Source organism: Nerophis lumbriciformis, linkage group LG10, assembly GCF_033978685.3.
Source record: "Nerophis lumbriciformis linkage group LG10, RoL_Nlum_v2.1, whole genome shotgun sequence".
Lineage (NCBI taxonomy): Eukaryota > Metazoa > Chordata > Actinopteri > Syngnathiformes > Syngnathidae > Nerophis > Nerophis lumbriciformis.
Window position 1 is genome coordinate 15,893,367 of NC_084557.2, and position 19,825 is coordinate 15,913,191.

Consider the following 19,825-nt stretch of genomic DNA (forward strand, 5'->3'; position numbering starts at 1 on the left):
ATACGCCGATAGGGAGAAGTTTTTATTTACACGATGAGTCAGGTGAACCCCTGAGGCCGACTCACCGAACCCCTAGGGTTCAATCGAACCCAGGTTAAGAACCACTGCACTAAGGTGAGTGTAAAGTCAACCTTTTTAACTTCATCCTGTGTCAAGTTTCCAGTAAATTACTTGTTTTAGTCTTTGTGAGTCCATGGAAACTTCACTTTTATCTCCCGCTGGATCCACATTGTTCCAGGATGGAGACAGGCTAGCTGTTAGCTTCAAGCTAACTAGCACCAGATCAGACTCCTCCACCCCAAAAACATACTTTTAAAAATTTGTTTTCCATCCATCCATCCATTTCTACTTCTTTTTTTATAATTTTTTTTAATAATAATAATAATGTGAATGAAGTAACGTTTATGACAACCTTTTTCCAAAACACAATATAGAATGTGAGATATAACAACATTTATCATTTGTTTTCAAAACGCTTACAAAAAAGTGGGACCCCAAAATTTTACTGTGGTACCCCATTTTCATGACTTGATGGGGTCCCTGGGACCCCATTTTGAAAATTCCTAGCGCCAACACTGCTGTCAACAGAGTAAAAAAATGCTTTATTTAAATAAATATATTATGTATAAAGCAAGTTCGAGTATCATTGGCCAATTTTCACCTAGTCCCGGCCTTGGCGTGCTGCCCGCCTTGGCACCATACATGTGTCCTCTTTTTGCAATTTCAGAATATGGTAAGCCTAAGTTAAAACAATTCAAAATACATAGAGAAAACACTTAAATGACAACCATAAACATTTACATTAATACTCTCCTTCATAAATACGCTCTGTTGTTGTTTGTGTTGGTTCTCTCTTACAATAACACTAAAACCCCAAATGGAAAATATCAATATGGCACAATGATGTTATGAACTTGATAATATCTTACCCATTTTACGTCTTGTTATAATTATATATACAGTTGCCTTTTGCTGGAGTGCAGCTGAGATTGGCTCCAGCACCCCCGCAAGGGACAAGCGGTAGGAAAAATGGATGAGGACCACTGTTTCCGTATTCGCGAATTTCCTACTTTGGTCCTTACTAGATGCCGTAGACGGAAAGATGGCGACCCTTGCGCTGGTTAGCCGTCCTGCGAGTGTCCTTCCGAAGGTTTCTAGTAAGTAACGACAAAGCAGTGATTAGTAAACATCTCGACGTTTATGTAATTTTTGGGGGTAGATTAAAATAATGTCGTCCGAGCACAGGTTCACGTTGGAAGTATTTATGCGGGTTGAATGACCTTGTTTACCGGCTCGTCGGCTAATGCTAACCATGGCTAAGTGCTAACATCAGCTAGTTTTCTATCTGTCAATACTTGTCTGCACCTACAGCTATTAACGTGCCTTCATGTAAATAGAAGGACATTTCACTTAAATTGTGTGATAAAGTCTGACGTGGCGTGTTAAGGGTAATATGCAGCTTCAATACAAACTTGCAAAGGGATAATGACAGACACAACATTATATGTTGTTACTTACATGACTTATTATCTGTATATTCGTACATCTGCAGGTAATTGTTTTAGGTGTACCTGAATCCCAATCACTATGCCTTGTTTGTGACTAAATTGAACGTGGAACTGAGGTGGTGACTTGTCCAGGGTGTACCATGCCTTCCGCCCGAATGCAGCTGAGATAGACTCCAGCACCCCCCGCCACCTCAAAAAGGACAAGCGGTAGTAAATGGATGGATAAACGTGGATCTACTTAGGCGGGGCGATAATGCTGAAAACTGTATCACAAAATAAGATTTTTAGCTTGATCGATATCGATAACTATTTATATTTACCGTATTCACGTAAGAGACTAGACGTATAAGATTTCATGGGATTTAGCGATTAGGAGTGACAGATTGTTTGATAAACGTATAGCATGTTCTATATGTTATAGTTATTTGAATGACTTTTACCATAATATGTTACGTTTACATACCAGGCACGTTCTCAGTTGGTTATTTATGCGTCATATAACGTACACTTATTCAGCCTGTTGTTCACTATTCTTTAGTCACTTTAAATTGCCTTTCAAATGTCTATTCTTGGTGTTGGGTTTTATCAAATAAATTTCCCCAAAAAATGCGACATATATATGTTTTTTTCCTTCTTTATTATGCATTTTCGGCCGGTGCGACTTATACTCCGGAGCGACTTATACTCCGAAAAATACGGTAATGTGATCTATGGAAAATATGGACCAGGTAAAACATATATTAAATGTTAACATTTTTATTTCAAATGTCATCTTCCTCTGATTATAATCCCTTCAGCTATCAAGGCAGAAAATACATTTCAACACAACCATGGAAAACAATCAATGCACCTCTGTACCGGTATTTTAAAACTGTTTTTTGGGACGACAAGAAGAAACTGATCAGCTGACCTCAGAGACCTTGTGGGGGTGTACATTTTTAAAAGGTCTGACATATATTGTGGCGCTAATCCATTAAGAGATTTAAAAACAAATAACAACATTTTAAAATGAACTGGGAGCCAGTGAAGGGATTCTAAAATGAGGGTAATGTGTTCATGTTTTTTAGTGCCAGTTAAAACAAAGTTATAACTCACAACAAACACTAAATGACCTCTTTTAATTAAGGTGATGAAATAAATATGAAAGAAATTCTTAATAAACTGTAACAAAATAGTGTAAAAGTTTAAGCATAGCGAAACTTGAGGAGAACCATTTTTTGCAGGTTTACTGCCAGGAAGTCACGTTGTCTGTAACATTTATTTTTGGTCTGCTATTTTTATTTAAGTATGGAAATGAATTAATTTTGTGCAGTAATTATTATTTTAATATTACTGGACCAAATTATTATTTTAAAGTTGCTCATTTGTTATATTTTGTTATTTATTTTATTTATACGGTCCTGCACTTTAGTTCCTAGCTGTTGTTTTCGTTCATCCAAATAGGAAACGTACGAGGGTTGAAAAGAAAAGACGAACGCGGCAAAGGACTACGGTCCGTTTGCAAAAATCCAAATAACTGCCATAATGTCGAGGTGACTTTTCCTGTTTTATCGACAATTTATTCGCTCTCTGCAGCCCTAACTTTTACTTTCTCTTCTCACTCAATACAGAGAATCAACAGCGAGACAGCAGGATGGCGCAACCTAATTTGATAGTTGATACTGTTATAAGCAATTGGCTGTTTAGCGTGTCCCTCACATTGCTTACTGATCATTTCCTGTTTCGCTAGGTTACCAGACTGCGAGCGCTTTTGTTCATGCAACCAACCGCTTCATTCTGCCTGGTTTCTTCAGACCAAAAAAAAACAAAAATATATATCTGGAATATTTTATCAAACACATTTTTTTCTTATATCAATTACGTGTCTATGGCGATATATATTGATATCGTTTTATCGACCCAACCCTAGGACCTACTCACCTCACCTCCCGTTTTCCTCTTCAGAGGGTTGCTGTCCCCCCGCTGTGCTGTCGGTTTCCTCCGTCGTCCCAGTTCACCAGAGGAAGCTGCACCATGCTGTCATCCCCAAAGGAAAGGGAGGTCGCTCGTCTTCCAGCGGCATAGCGGCCACTGTGTTCGGTGCTACAGGCTTCCTGGGGCGATATGTGGTCAATCGGCTGGGTGAGTAGAATGAATAAAACAAACTGGCAATATTGTGTTATTTTAATGGGAACTTCATGTACGGCATTAGGGTGCGTTCACACTCGTCATTTGGGCTGGTTCAAAAGTAGGGATGAGCAAGAAGGCCTAACATCTATATCGCGATGGCCTCCTGCGATAATGACATATATCACAATATAGAACAGTATTTGGTATATTAATGATAGTGAGTTACAAAGGCTCCTAATTTGGCTGCTGATGTATGCAGTAACATATTGCATAGTTTCTAGTTGTATTATGTTCTCAAAACTATTATTAATCTACTTGCTAATTTACTCTTAATAGTGTGTACTTTCTGTTGTAACATGTTTCTATCTACACTTCTGTTGAAATGTAATAAGCACTTTTCTTCTTTTGTTTAAAGGGGAGTCTGGGACGTATTATGCAAAACCAACTTTTCTTACCTATTGCTACCTGTTTTTGTGTATTTGGGATCTGCATAAGTCCTGAAAATGTGGAAATCAAACCATATAAAACAATCTTCATACTTACCGGTACTCCAATCAAGCCCTTCGGAATTTTCCCAATTTGGGACGTTTTTCCAATTGGTGACGTCAGCGGATATCTCATATATGGTAAAGTTTTACCCGAAGAGTTTAGCGAGAGTCCGCCTTTGTAGTCCAACATCAATAAATTCCATCTTTTTCTCTGAAATCTTGTTGTGGGGCAGACTGGCTTGTACATGGACATGCATTCTCAGCTGTTGCCATTTCTAATACAAAGTATAGTTCAAACTTATATCTGTTAGTCCATATGGAAGCGCTAAAAACTACAGCATGGATGACGGAGAGAAGACGTAGTCAAAGTGCCATCCATCCATCCATTTTCTACCGCTTGTCCCTTTTTGGGGTCGCGGGGGGTACTGGAGCCTATCACAGCTGCATTCGGGTGGAAGGCGGGGTACACCCTGGACAAGTCGCCACCTCATCACAGAGCCAACACAGATAGACAGACAACATTCACACACTAGGGACCATTTAGTGTTGCCAATCAACCTATCCCCAGGTGCATGTCTTTGGCGGTGGGAAGAAGCCGTAGTACCCGGAGGGAACCCACGCAGTCACGGGGAGAACATGCAAACTCCACACAGAAAGATCCCGAGCCCGGGATTGAACTCCGGACTACTCAGGACCTTCTTATTTTGAGGCACATGCACTAACCCCTGTGTCACTGTGCTCGAAGTGGAGGCACGTAAATAGGACCGCCCACAAAAAGATGGTCTGTAAAACATAATCTATGCAACATTTTCACCAAAGAACCACCAATACATGTAATGTAAACCAGTTTTAAATGTAGAAAAAAACCATAATATGACCCCTTTACATTTTACATTGGTTTTGGGTGATACTACAAATTTGGGAATCAATCCAATACCAAGTAGTTACAAGGGTAGTGATGTTCATACCAATGTTAATTTTTAAAATGTTAAGATCATTGAATGATTCAATTATTGATCAAAAACACTGGATGTTGTGTAACAATATCAATTAAATATTAAAATGATTTCCTACTATTGGCTCTGATTTAAATCCTTTGGTTTTGCCCTTGCAGTCCTCCTGTGTCCAAGGGCTTATTTCCTGAGTTTGTAAACAATAACAAAAACGACAATATTTTCTGATGATTAAAAAATACCAATCTATAACCACTGTAGTATCAACCATTTACTTATACAATACTTGGCATCATTACTGCCACTATTTGCCCAGCCTTGTTAACTCTCGAGAGGTCGAGCTTTGCGGTTAGCATGTTGTAAAAATATCCCCCTATGGTGTGTAGTATAGCATGTTTGGCTATTCCTCGTCCTCCAGTGATGGTACTTGTAAGAAACGTACTGTTTATTGGCTGCTATGGAGGTGACAATTGCTGACCTACAAGTGGATTTACACTGTGAAGGGACATTAGCTGTTAGCAAAAATGCTCTGCATTCAGGACGCGTTTGTTTGCTTGTCTCTGTCAAATTTGCGGAAAACAGCTAAAACGTGTCATCAACATGCATTATCACGATATAATAATAGTATTAAAATTACAGATGTCCGATGATATCGGCCTGCCGATAAATGCGTTAAAATGTAATATCGGAAATTATCGGTATCGTTTTTTTTATTATCGGTATCGGGTTGTTGTTTTTTTTATTATTATTAAATCAACATGAAAAACACAAGATACACTTAAAATTAGTGCACCAACCCAAAAAACCTCCCTCCACCATTTACCGGTACACTCATTCACACAAAAGGGTTGTTTCTTTCTGTTATTAATATTCTGGTTCCTACATTATATATCAATATATATCAATACAGTCTGCAGGGATACAGTCTGTAAGCACACATGATTGTGCGTGCTGCTGGTCCACTAATAGTACTAACCTTTAACAGTTAATTTGACTAATTTTCATTAACTACTAGTTTCTATGTAACTGTTTTTATATTGTTTTACTTTCTTTTTTATTCAAGAAAATGTTTTTAATTTATTTATTTTATTTGGTTTGATTAATTAAAAAAAAAAGTACCTTATCTTCACCATACCTGGTTGTCCAGATTAGGCATAATAATGTGTTAATTCCACGACTGTATATATCGGTTGATATCGGTATCGGTAATTAAAGAGTTGGACAATATCGGATATCGGCAAAAAGCCATTATCGGACATGCCTAATTAAAATCTGTATCAGCCTAATTTATATCCGTACATCGTTGATATTGCGCAACCCTATTCAAAACAAACTAGTTCGAGTGCTCTGCTTGTACAGTACGTTCCGCTTGGCCGAGTGTGAACATAGCCAAGTGAAGCCAGAACCAGAATCTACAGTCAAGAGTGAGGAAAGTGTGAACGCCGACCGCACCACAACACTCTGTGGTTTTGAGCAAAAATTATCAAAAAACAAGAGTTAAATGTCCCATAAGCGCAGAAGTGGTCAGAAATCATATCTCCCTACAACACAACTTTGTGAACCTTTTTAACGCCCTTGTAGAATTTATATCATCTTCACCGGAAAATTTCAGCAGGTAAAAAAAAAAAAAATTTTAAGTCCACATCACCTATGCTGTCCCATTGACACACGTCTTAGCATTATTTAGTCCACGCACTAAAATGCAAACGTGAATGCTAATTAAACCGCACTAATGTGGCTCCCTGTGCGTTACTGAATCAATTTTAAACTCCTTCTATTTGTTTTTAAATGTCTAAACAACCTCACTCCAACATATCTCTCCGACCTCCTTCAGCCTTACTGCCTTACCCGATCCCTAAGATCAGCCGATCAGCTGCTACTGACGGTCCCTGACACAAGGCTGAAGCTTAGAGGTGACAGAGCTTTCGGCGCTGCTGCTCCCAAGCTCTGGAACGACCTACCTCTGAGTGTTAGACAGGCCTCCTCTCTTCCTGTTTTTAAATCTCTCTTAAAAACATACTTTTATTCCATGGCTTTTAACACTGAGTGATATCCATCCTGCTATGGCACTCCATATTACACCTGCTGTGAACCTTTTTTTATGTTCTATTTATTTTAGTTATTTATTTTTTATCGTGCTCTGTTTGTGTTGTGTTGTGTTTGCTCGGTTCTCGTATTATCTTTTAACCTGCCCATTGTACAGCACTTTGGCTACCCCTGTGGTAAATTTTAAATGTGCTTTATAAATAAAGTTGATTTGATTTGATTTGATTAATGTGACCGCTAAGTATCTTTTTATTTCTGGTTCGGTTGAGACTAAAGGGCTACAAATGTAAGTGCACCCTAACAGACTGGCTGAATGGGAATAGCTCTTTGCTTCACATGTTTGATTTGGTGTTTTTTTCAGGTCGGGTTGGCTCTCAGATCATAGTGCCTCACCGCTGTGATCAGTATGACACCATGTATTTCAAGCCTATGGGGGACCTGGGACAAATCATTTTGATGGTATATAAGTCTCAAAAAAGTAAGTGATAGTAGAATGTTCCTCGGAGCCCTCACTCTGACTTTGTTTGGAAATCTGCTGCAGGAGTGGGATGCCCGGGACAAAGACTCCATCAGAAGAGCTTTGGAGAACTCCAACGTGGTCATCAACCTTGTGGGCAAAGAATGGGAAACAAGGTATTCTTGTGATAATAAATGCTGTTGTATTTCTATGTGTTCTGCAGTTTAATGTTCTTTTTCTGTGTCAAGCAACTACCGCTTTGAGGATGTGTTTGTGAGCATCCCTCAGCAAATTGCCAAGGCAACCAGAGAGGCCGGCATCACTAAGTTCATCCACATGTCTCACCTCAACGCTGACATACGCAGCTCGTCCAAATACCTCAGGAACAAGGTAACCTGCGTGTGTGGATATGGGTCTGTGTGCTCATCACTATTGTGTCCTAGGCGGTGGGAGAGAATGCAGTGAGAGATGAATTTCCCGACGCCATCATCATGAAGCCGTCAGAGATGTTTGGGAGGGAGGACAGGTTTTTCAACTACTACGCAAGTGAGGCTGATGTTGCGACTTCACAGGAAGTGATTAGAGGATCAGATTGGACTTGTCATTTCCTTGTCATTTGTTTTAGATATGCGTTGGTTCGGCAACGCCATCCCACTCATGAACCTCGGGAAGAAAACGGTCAAGCAGCCTATTCATGTAAGTTTGCTAGGAAACTGAAGTCAATCTTTTGTAGTGATCATTCCTTCCATCAGATCACCAAATAGATGTTCAGGCCTCTTTTCCCCCTCAGTTACATAAACACATCAGTAGTTTAAATAAATGAATTTGGCGCTACAGTAAAGTATTTGCATTTGTCAAATAAGTCCTCTTCTTCATCAGGTGGTGGATGTGGCGAAGGCCATCATAAGCGCTGCCAGAGACCCAGAGGCCAATGGAAAGACATACGCTCTAGCTGGGTGGGTAACCATTTCACACCTCCATCAAATAAATATGTATCAAATAGTAAGAATAGAATAATTAACAGCTCCTGCACAATTTAACTAGATCCAATATAATGGATGTTGCCTTTGATAAAAAGCTCAGTTTTGATTGTCAAAATAAATTAACATTATTATTGTAGAGCTGCAATGCAGGTCACCTTAAAAAAGATTTGATTGGCGTATATGGTGGCTTTGCAAGTTTCGGACCCGAAAAACTTGCGTGTGCGATACTAATATACAGTACAGGACAAAAGTTTGGACGCACCTTCTCATTTCAATGTGTTTTCTTTGTTTTCATGACTATTTACGTTGTAGATTGTCACTGAAGGCATCAAAACTATGACACCTGTGAAGTGAAAACCATTTCAGCTCCTCTTGGAGCTCATCGAGAGAATGCCAGGAGTGTGCAAAGCAGTAATCAGAGCAAAGGGTGGCTATTTTGAAGAAACTAGAATACAAAACATGTTTTCAGTTATTTCACCTTTTTTTGTAAAGTACATAACTCCATATGTGTTCATTCATAGTTTTGATGCCTTCAGTGACAATCTACAATGTAAATAGTCATGGAAATAAAGAAAACGCATTGAATGAGAAGGTGTGTCCAAACTTTTGGCCTGTACTGTATATCACATTATTAAGCATATACATAAAACCTTTTCAAAATGGGTTACAAAGGCTCCTAATTTGGCTGCTGACGTATGCGGTAATGTACTGCATCATTTCTAGTTGTCTTATTTTGACAAAACTTTTATTAATCTCTTGCTAATTAACTGTTAAGTTCTGGCTACTTTCTGTTGCAACATGGTTCTATTTACACTTCTGTTAAAATACTTTACATTAGTTTTGGGTGATACTACAAATTTTGGTATCGATCCAATACCAAGTAGTTACACAGGCAGTTTTGGTCAAACCATTGCTGATGCTGTTATGTTCGATAAAATTTTATTAAATTATTGATCACAATTATAATCAGACAAAAACAAAGGATGGATGTAAAACTATTAATTCAATATTTAAATTATTTCCTACTATTGGCTGTGACATTAAGGGGTCCTATTATGATTTTTTTTTACATTTAAAACACTTCCTTGTGGTCTATATCAGTGGTTCTCAACCTTTTTTCAGTGATGTACCCCCTGTGAACATTTTTTTAATTCAAGTACCCCCTAATCAGAGCAAAGCATTTTTGGTTGAAAAAAAGAGATAAAGAAGTAAAATGCAGCACTATGTCATCAGTTTCTGATTTATTAAATTGTATAACAGTGCAAAATATTGCTCATTTGTATTGGTCTTTCTTGAACTATTTGGAAAAAAAAGATATAAAAATAGCTAACTTGTTGAAAAATAAACAAGTGATTCAATTTTAAATATGTCCACAAAAAATCTAGCTGTCAACACTGAATATTGCATTGTTGCATTGTAATGAATAGAATAGCCTACTTGATTTGATGTTCAGTTTATGAACTTACATTCATATTTTGTTGAAGTATTATTCAATAAATATATTTATAAAGGATTTTTGAATTGTTGCTATTTTTAAAATATTAAAAAAAAATCTCACGTACCCCTTGGCATACCTTCAAGTACCCCCAGGGGTACGTGTACCCCCATTTGAGAACCACTGGTCTATATAACATGTAATGGTGGTCTGTGATCAAAATTTTGCATACAATATGTTTTACAGACCATCTTCACGCTGCTTTCTGACCGTCTTTTCAGGAAACCCCCATTTTGTTGGCGGTCTTATTTACGTGCCTCCACTTCGACAGCGTCTTCTCCCCTCCATCAATGTTGTAGTTTTTAGCGCTTACATATGGAGTCTATCGACATTAAGTATGAACTATACACTAATTTATATTAGAAATGGCAACAGCAGTGGAGACATGTGCATGTACAAGCCAGTCTGCCCCCCGAAAAGGTTTAAGAAAAAGAAGGAACTTATTGACTTAAGCGGACTGGCGCAAAGCTCTTCGGGTAAATCTGACGTTGGCTCGTAAGGAGGAAATATGAAGTAAAGTAAGATTGTTTTTTGAATATTTCTGCCATGTCTCCATAGTTAGATTTCAAACATTTGTGATTTATACAGATCCCAAATCCACAAAAATAAGTACCAATAGGTAAGAAAAGTTAGTTTTGCATAAAAGGCCCCCTTAAATCCTTTGGTTTTTGCCCTTAAAGTCCTCATGTGTTCAGGGACTTATTTCCCAAGATTGTAAACAAAAACAAAATATTTTTGATAATAAAAAATATCGCTCTTAACACTAGTATCGACCATGTACTGATAATTTACTTGGTATGGTTATGGCAGATATTTGTATCGGTCCGCCCACCTTTGTTTACATTCAAGAGCTCTAACTTGCAGTTAGCGGTTATCTTCTCCTCCTACAGTGTGTCGTGTAGCATGTTTAGCGTTTCCTTGTCCTTCAGTGATAATGCTACTTGAAAGAAATATAGTTTAATTGCCGCCATGGAGGCATGGATTGCTGACTTAGAGGTGGTTTTGCTGCACTGTAGAGAAACTATATCCACTAGTTAGGACATTGAGTTGAGGACGCAGCTAGAATGTGTCATCAACATGCATTATCACGATATAATGTTAGTATTGAACATTTTATCGTTGGCCAAATGTACGTTAACAGTATATCAAACAAACATTTAACGAAGTGATCACTGTACAAAATACTAATATCAAGATCATTTATATTGTTTTTATCTCACAACCCTAGCTCAAACTTCTCTAAAGCATGCATATTGACTATGAGACATAATTTGTATTTTTAATAGTCCCAACCGGTACCTTCTCCATGACCTGGTGGAGTACATCTACGGTGTGGCTCACAGGCGTTTTACACCCTACCCACTGCCCCGCCCACTCTTTCAGTAAGTGCACAACACCAGCATCTTAGCTTGCACATTTACAAGGTGCATTTCCACTCAAATTGATCAAACCCACACTGGAAAATGATGTTTTTAACATATTGTAGTTTGCAATCAAAGAAATAGTTCATACATCTAATGTTATGTTTATTTATTTGCAATCACTTGGAAGTTTGTAAAATAATTTTACAATGGCTGTTAAATTTGAGTCAACCTTCTCTTCTGAGTGTTCACCTTTCAGCCTCTAGAGGGCACTTTAACACAGGAAGTGGTGCCTACGGTGTTAGGATTGATTGATTGATTGAAACTTTTATTAGTAGATTGCACAGTGAAGTACATATTCTGTACAATTGACCACTAAATGGTAACACCCGAATAAGTTTTTCAACTTGTTTAAGTCGGGGTCCACTTAAATTGATTCATGATACAGATATATACTATTTTCATAATACAGTCATCACACAAGATAATCATCAGAGTATATACATTGAATTATTTACATTAAATTCTTTACATTATTCAGTTATGATGAACTCTATTAATTTCTGTATATCCTTCCAGGCTGGCTGCTAAGTTTTTCGCAATGAACCCATTTGAACCTTGGACAACCCAAGATAAAGTAGAAAGGGTGAGAAAGAAGACAAAGGCTTGAGAAGATCAAAGAACTTGAGCACCACTACTGCGTTCATGACAATTGTTTTATCTTTCTGCAGTTTCACATAACCGATATGAAGTACCCAGGACTCCCCGGTCTGGAGGATCTCGGGATCACTCCTTCCACGGTAGAACAAAAGGCTATTGAGATTCTGCGTCGCCATCGTAAATCCCGTTACATGGAAACCGAGCTGGACGCAACAAAGCCTGCCAAGACTGTCAACTTCTAAAGTGTTGAATCAGTGTCCCAACATTACTTTGACAAGCCTTGTCTTTAAATTCTGTATGTAAATAAAACAACATCCTATCCTTGATGGGTTTCTGTTGTGCCTTTCTAGGTAGTCGAAGACATTGTATACATTGCTTTTTGGTTTTGACATATCCAATGCAAGCCAACAACACAAGCTGCTATTAAATCATAAGCATTGTTACGGCTGCATTAACTCTTATTCCCACATACTAACATTATCAAAACCTGTTCTTATGGATCAGTGAAACTCAATGGACGCAATGATTTGTGTACACAATAACTGAAAGTGTACTTTGGAACCTCCATTGTAAAGCTTGCCATATAATGTGCAAAGATATCACCTTTACACTGACTAATAGACAATTTATCAGGTGGGTGTAGTTTCTATCAAAAGCACTAACTAGTCAATTTGGCAGGTCAGCCTCATTTTAATGCGTTGTCTAAAATGTTCAACTACAAACTTGTAAGGTGATTGTTCGCAACTGGTATTGTGAAGATAAAGTGATAGGATGAATTTCTAACTATTAATATTTACCAAGAATAGAGCAAATACTGAAGCTGTATGCAAAACACACAAGGCAAAGTAAGCATGCACCTCTCAAAGTCATGAGGAAACTGCCATCATTTCAATAGTCTGATTAGTGGTTACTCATTGTGTCTAAAGATTACCTCCTATTACCAGGGTTGTAAATTCTGTGGCGGGGAGCAATGCTGGACTGCTGAACAGAAAGCACAATGAAGATCCAATTGCACAGAGCTGGAATAGTTGGAGTTGTCGTCGTTGTCCTAATGTACATTGTTATTTTTATGAGCAAACATACCTCGTACGGTTCTTTTCCGAAAGGAATCTCGGAGGAAACGTTTGCGAGCAGGCTGGACAGCATTGAACAGAATTTGCACAAATTGGGTGAGTTCAAAGTCAAGACATAGCTTCATGGTTTTTACATGTGGACATTAAAAATAGTTGTTTTCTGATTAATCATGCTCAGTCTTGATCGATAAGTGAAGTGAATTATATTTATATAGCGCTTTTCTCTAGTGCAGTGGTTCTTAACCTTGTTGGACGTACCGAACCCCACCAGTTTCATGTGCGCATTCACCGAACCCTTCTTTAGTGAAAAATAAAAGCCATTTTTTTTTTCAAATTCAAGGCAAAGTTATATGTTTTTTTTACTGGTGCACAAAATGAACCGTGCATGAAAATCACCTTGTTCAAAGAACAAAACCAACACAGTGCATAAACTCACAACAAATTACACACCTGCAACTCAGTGTGACATAGAATAGAATAGAATAGAAAGTACTTTATTGATCCCTGGGGGAAATTCAGCTGACCTTGGCAAGTGCCACTCTCATGTCATTTTAAATGATAATTTATAAAATAAAATTATTTCTTTATTTTCACAGCAAAGTCTGTTCCTTTTCTTCGTTTTCCACCCAGACATTACAATACTAGTACACAGCTCATGAAAAACAATATTTTTTGTTATTGTCATTGTAAGTGGGACAAAACACTTATATTAGAAAATAACCTCATGGAAATGACTGCTGTCATTTGATCATAATAATAAAACATTTGTTATTTAGTCAGGTTTGGGACAGGTGTGCTCACATGTGCTCCACTGAATGCTCAAGGAGTTTTTGCGTTTGCTCACGCATATGGAAAATTAGAGGGAACATTGTTTGAGGGTGTCCATAATACGCCAATAGGGAGAAGTTTTTATTTACACAATGAATCGGGTGTGTCTTGACCTGCGCGGCGGAGGCTCGGCCGAACCCCTGAAGCCGACTCACCGAACCCAGGTTAAGAACCACTGCTCTAGTGACTCAAAGCACTTTTACATAGTGAAACCCAATATCTAAGTTACATTTAAACCAGTGTGGGTGGCACTGGGAGCCGGTGGGTAAAGTGTCTTGCCCAAGGACACAACGGCAGTGACTAGGATGGTGAAAGCGGGGATCGAACCTGGAACCCTCAAGTTGCTGGCACAGCCACTCTACCAACCGAGCTATACCGCCCCGATGATACTGTCTGAGATGTATTTATTTAACATGGTAATTATTGTGTTTGTATATGTATTGTGGTCTAAGCCAGTGTTTTTCAACCACGGCACACTAGTGTGCCGTGAGATACAGTCTGGTGTGCCGTGGGAGATTATGTAAGTTCACCTATTAGGGGTAAAAATATTTTTTGCAAACACGTAATTATAGTCTGCAAATGATGTGTTGTTGTTGAGTGTCGGTGCTGTCTAGAGCTCAGCAGAGTAACAATATTATACTCTTCAATATCAGTAGGTAGCTAATTGCTTTGTAGATGTCGGAACATGGTTTGTTGTGATCCCAATATGCAGATGACAGTGGGAGGCAGCATGCAGGTAAAAAGGTGTCTAATGCTAAAACCAAAACTAAGCAAAAGGTGAGTGCCCCTAAGAAAAGGCATTGAAGCTTAGGGAACAAAACTAAACCTGAACTGGCTACAAAGTAAACAAAAACAGAATGCTGGACGACAGCAAAGACTTACAGCGTGTTGAGCAAAGATGGTGTCCACAAAGTACATCCAAACATGACATGACAATCAACAATGTCACCACAAAGAAGGATAGCAACAACTGAAATATTGTTGATTGCTAAAACAAAGCAGATGCGGGGAATATCGCTCAAAGGAAGACATGAAACTGCTACAGGAAAATACCAACAAAAGAGAAAAAGCCACCAAAATAGGAGCGCAAGACAAGAACTAAAACACTACACACAGGAAAACAGCAAAAAAGTCCAAATAAGTCAGGGTGTGATGTGACAGGTGGTGACAGTACACCTACTTTGAGACAAGAGCTATAGTGATGCATGCTTGGTTATGGTTTAAAGTCATATCCAACAACGACTTTTTACTTTTCAACTGAGTTTCGTTTTTTAATGATTTCTGCTGGTGGTGTGCCTCCGCATTTTTTCAACGCAAAAAATGTGCCTTGGCTCAAAAAAGTTTGAAAAACACTGTTCTAAGCCATCATGCTCCTGTGCTCCACAACCTCATGTACATGTATGCTGCACGTGTGTATAATACAACACACCAGGAGAAGATGCCACACGTTTGTATTATTTTATCGAAATGTTTGTGTTTTCCCAACATGTCCTGCCTTTATGAATCCAAATCCCCCAAAAGAAAAGATGATCCAGGAGTCAAGAGTACAACAGGACACCACCAACAGACTTGCTCCTGATGTGGATCAACACAAAGCAAAGCCTGAGGTGCCAAAGTTATATCCAGACTCTTTCCTGTTTGCTAAATGGGGAGACGGCCTGACGGAGATGGAGCAGAAGCAGGCCGAATCTCTCTTTCAGATTTATGGCTACAACGTGTTCCTCAGTAACCGCTTGCCGCTTGACAGGAAGCTTCCAGACACGAGAGACAGCAGGTGACTTGCAATTATGTCATCTTCTAGTCCAGGGGTTCTTAACTTTTTTTTTTTTTACCTCAGGGCCCAACGTTTCCACTACGGATATTAACAATTAGAAATCTTACTCTTGATTTTAATCATATTCATTAATAATATATTAAACCGACATAGGACCAGATTTACTTGAACTGTCAAGAAAAAAAAATATTAGCCATATTCGTCTATTCAGCAACATCCTTTTATCAATCAATCAATCAATCTTTATTTATATAGCCCTAAATCACAAGTGTCTCAAAGGGCTGCACAAGCCACAACGACATCCTCGGTACAAAGCCCACATAACATTTATAAGTTTGTTTGTAATGGTGTTCCTTTTTTCACATAGAATATATATAATTAACATACAGTACAGGCCAAAAGTGTAGACACACTTTCTCCTCATTCAATGTGTTTGCTTTATTTTCATGACTATTGTCACTGAAGGCATCAAAACTGTGAATGAACACATTAAAAAGTTAAAGTACCAATGATTGTCACACACACACTAGGTGTGGCGAAATTATTCTCTGCATTTGACCCATCACCCTTGATCACCCCCTGGGAGGTGAGGGGAGCAGTGAGCAGCAGCGTTGGCTGCGCCCGGGAATCATTTTTGGTGATTTAACCCCTAATTCCAACCCTTGATGCTGAGTGCCAAGCAGGGAGGTAATGGGTGCCATTTTTATAGTCTTTGGTATGACTCGGCCGGGGTTTGAACTCACAACCTACCGATCTCAGGGCGAACACTCTAACCACTAGGCCACTGAGTAGGTACATGCGGAGTTATGTACTTAACAAAAAAAAGGTGAAATAACTGAAAACGTGTTTTATATTCTAGTTTCTTCAAAATAGCCACCTTTGGCTCTGATTACTGTTTTGCACACTCTTGGCATTCTCTCGACGAGCTTCATGCACACCTGTGAAGTGAAACCCATTTCAGGTGACTACCTCTTGAAGCTCATCGAGAGAATGCCAAGAGTGTGCGAAAAAGTAAATCAGAGCAAAGGGTGGCTATTTTGAAGAAAATAGAATATAAAACATGTTTTCAGTTATTTCACCTTTTTTTTTTGTTAAGTACATAACTCCACATGTGTTCATTCATAGTTTTGATGCCTTCAGTGACAAAATACAATGTAAATACCGTATTTTTCGGAGTATAAGTCGCACCGGAGTATAAGTCGCACCTGCCGAAAATGCAGAATAAAGAAGGAAAAAAACATATATAAGGCGCACTGGAGTATAAGTCGCATTTTTTGGGGAAATGTAGTTGATAAAACCCAACACCAAGAATAGACATTTGAAAGGCAATTTAAAATAAATAAAGAATAGTGAAAAACAGGCTGAATAAGTGTACATTATATGAGGCATAAATACTGAGAACGTTCCTGGTATGTTAACGTAACATATTATGGTAAGAGTCATTCAAATAACTATAACATATAGAACATGCTATACGTTTACCAAACAATCTGTCACTCCTAATCGCTAAATCACATGAAATCTTATACGTCTAGTCCGGGGGTCGGCAACCCGCGGCTCTAGAGCTGCATGCGGCTCTTTAGCGCCGCCCTCGTGGCTCTCTGGAGCTTTTTCAAAAATGTATGAAAAAAGGAAAAAGATGAGGGGAAAAAAATATATTTTTTGTTTTAATATGGTTTCTGTAGGAGGACAAACATGACACAAACCTCCCTAACTGTTATAAATCACACTGTTTGTATTAAACATGCTTCACTGATTCGAGTATTTGGCGAGCGCCGTTTTGTCCTACTAATTTTGGCGGTCCTTGAACTCACCGTATTTTGTTTACATGTATAACTTTCTCCGACTTTCTAGGACGTGTTTTATGCCACTTCTTTTTCTGTCTCATTTTGTCCACCAAACTTTTAATGTTGTGCGTGAATGCACAAAGGTGAGTTTTGTTGATGTTATTGACTTGTGTGGAGTGCTAATCGGGCATATTTGGTCACTGCATGACTGCAAGCTAATCGATGCTAGCATGCTATTTAGGCTAGCTATATGTACATATTGCGTCATTATGCCTCATTTGTAGGTATATTTGAGCTCATTTAGTTTCCTTTAGGTCCTCTTAATTCAATTTATATCTCATGACTCACTATCTGTATGTAATTTGGCTTTTAATTTTTAGTGGCTCCAGACAGATTTGTTTTTGTATTTTTGGTCCAATATGGCTCTTTCAACATTTTGGGTTGCCGACCCCTGGTCTAGTCTCTTACGTGAATGAGCTAAATAATATTATTTGATATTTTACGGTAATGTGTTAATAATTTCACACATAAGTCGCTCCTGAGTATAAGTCGCACCCCCGGCCAAACTATGAAAAAAACTGCGACTTATAGTCCGAAAAATACGGTAGTCATGAAAATAAAGAAAACGCATTGAATGTGAAGGTGTGTCCAAACTTTTGGCCTGTACTATATTTCCAATATGAAAAAAACTTCTTGAAGTATACATTTGAGCACAGTAAGTGCAGCCTCTCTAACGTGAGCGCACCTTCAGAACTGCAAAAAAAGGGGCAAAAAATGGTTTCAGGTGTAGATGCAATTGGGACTGCGCCTAAAATGCCCATAAAAAGTAGGACATGTCTCCTGCATGTTTGAAAACATAACGAACACCACAGGGAGCACGATAACATGAATGTGCCGTAAATGATCAAGTGTCTCCATGGTGATGGCCCATATGATACAGGGAAAATCCTCATTTAAAAAAGGCGGTCTGCACCACTTTTCAATTGTAAGCGCAGTATTAGTAGATCACACGCAAAACAGCCACTAATAGTACACGCCATTTTAGATTGCACATGCTAATTACCGCATGGTATTTGGATTTTAGTAAAAAAAAAAATGTTGCCAAAGCCAAATCTCTGCAGGACATAATTCCAGTCTGCTCGGTCAAATGCCTTTTCAGCACCCAAAGATATCAGTGTTAAGAGCAGGCAAATCATACAATATATTGAAAAGACGTCAAAGATTACAAAAGGATTTCGAATTAACCATGTTTGGTCCGCATTAACAATAGAAGGCAGAATAATATCCAGACGTAAAGCCAGCAGTTTGGATAATTATTTAAAGTCCACATTTAGAAGTAAGGTATTTTTATGGTAAAGTGAACAATTATATATAAATCCCGTTTCCATATGAGTTGGGAAATTGTGTTAGATGTAAATATAAACGGAATACAATGATTTGCAAATCATTTTCAACCCATATTCAGTTGAATATGCTACAAAGACAACATATTTGATGTTCAAACTGATAAACTTTTTTTTTTTTTTGCAAATAATCATTAACTTTAGAATTTGATGCCAGCAACACGTGACAAAGAAGTTGGGAAAGGTGGCAATAAATACTGATAAAGTTGAGGAATGCTCATCAAACACTTATTTGGAACATCCCACAGGTGAACAGGCAAATTGGGAACAGGTGGGTGCCATGATTTGGTATAAAAGTAGATTCCATGAAATGCTCAGTCATTCACAAACAAGGATGGGGCGAGGGTCACCACTTTGTCAACAAATGCGTGAGCAAATTGTTGAACAGTTTAAGAAAAACCTTTCTCAACCAGCTATTGCAAGGGATTTAGGGATTTCACCATCTACGGTCCGTCATATCATCAAAGGGTGCAGAGAATCTGTAGAAATCACTGCACGTAAGCAGCTAAGCCCGTGACCTTCGATCCCTCAGGCTGTACTGCATCAACAAGCGACATCAGTGTGTAAAGGATATCACCACATGGGCTCAGGAACACTTCAGAAACCCACTGTCAGTAACTATAGTTGGTCACTACGTCTGTAAGTGCAAGTTAAAACTCTCCTATGCAAGGCGAAAACCGTTAATCAACAACACCCAGAAACGCCGTCGGCTTCGCTGGGCCTGAGCTCATCTAAGATGGACTGATACAAAGTGGAAAAGTGTTCTGTGGTCTGACGAGTCCACATTTCAAATTGTTTTTGGAAACTGTGGACGTCGTGTCCTCCGGACCAAAGAGGAAAAGAACCATCCGGATTGTTATAGGCGCAAAGTTGAAAAGCCAGCATCTGTGATGGTATGGG

At 38.6% G+C, this 19,825-nt stretch overlaps 2 protein-coding genes across 2 annotated transcripts in view; both read left to right on the plus strand.

Moving 5' to 3' along the window:
* Nucleotides 1-1,048: 1,048 nt before the first annotated feature.
* Nucleotides 1,049-12,384, plus strand: ndufa9a (NADH:ubiquinone oxidoreductase subunit A9a). The gene is made up of 11 exons (XM_061970184.1): nucleotides 1,049-1,157; nucleotides 3,453-3,629; nucleotides 7,466-7,563; nucleotides 7,646-7,737; nucleotides 7,810-7,951; nucleotides 8,005-8,107; nucleotides 8,187-8,257; nucleotides 8,441-8,517; nucleotides 11,326-11,421; nucleotides 11,980-12,046; nucleotides 12,132-12,384. Exons 1-11 carry the CDS (start codon nucleotides 1,103-1,105, stop codon nucleotides 12,300-12,302), a joined length of 1,149 nt encoding a protein of 382 aa, XP_061826168.1. The 5' UTR covers nucleotides 1,049-1,102; the 3' UTR covers nucleotides 12,303-12,384.
* Nucleotides 12,385-12,979: 595 nt separating this feature from the next.
* Nucleotides 12,980-19,825, plus strand: part of LOC133612610 (probable polypeptide N-acetylgalactosaminyltransferase 8) — a 17,658-nt gene continuing 10,812 nt past the window's right edge. The window contains exons 1-2 of the mRNA XM_072913909.1: nucleotides 12,980-13,229; nucleotides 15,483-15,735. Of these exons, the coding sequence (XP_072770010.1) occupies nucleotides 13,058-13,229; nucleotides 15,483-15,735 (425 nt within the window). The 5' untranslated portion in view covers nucleotides 12,980-13,057. The remainder of the gene's footprint in view (nucleotides 13,230-15,482; nucleotides 15,736-19,825) is intronic.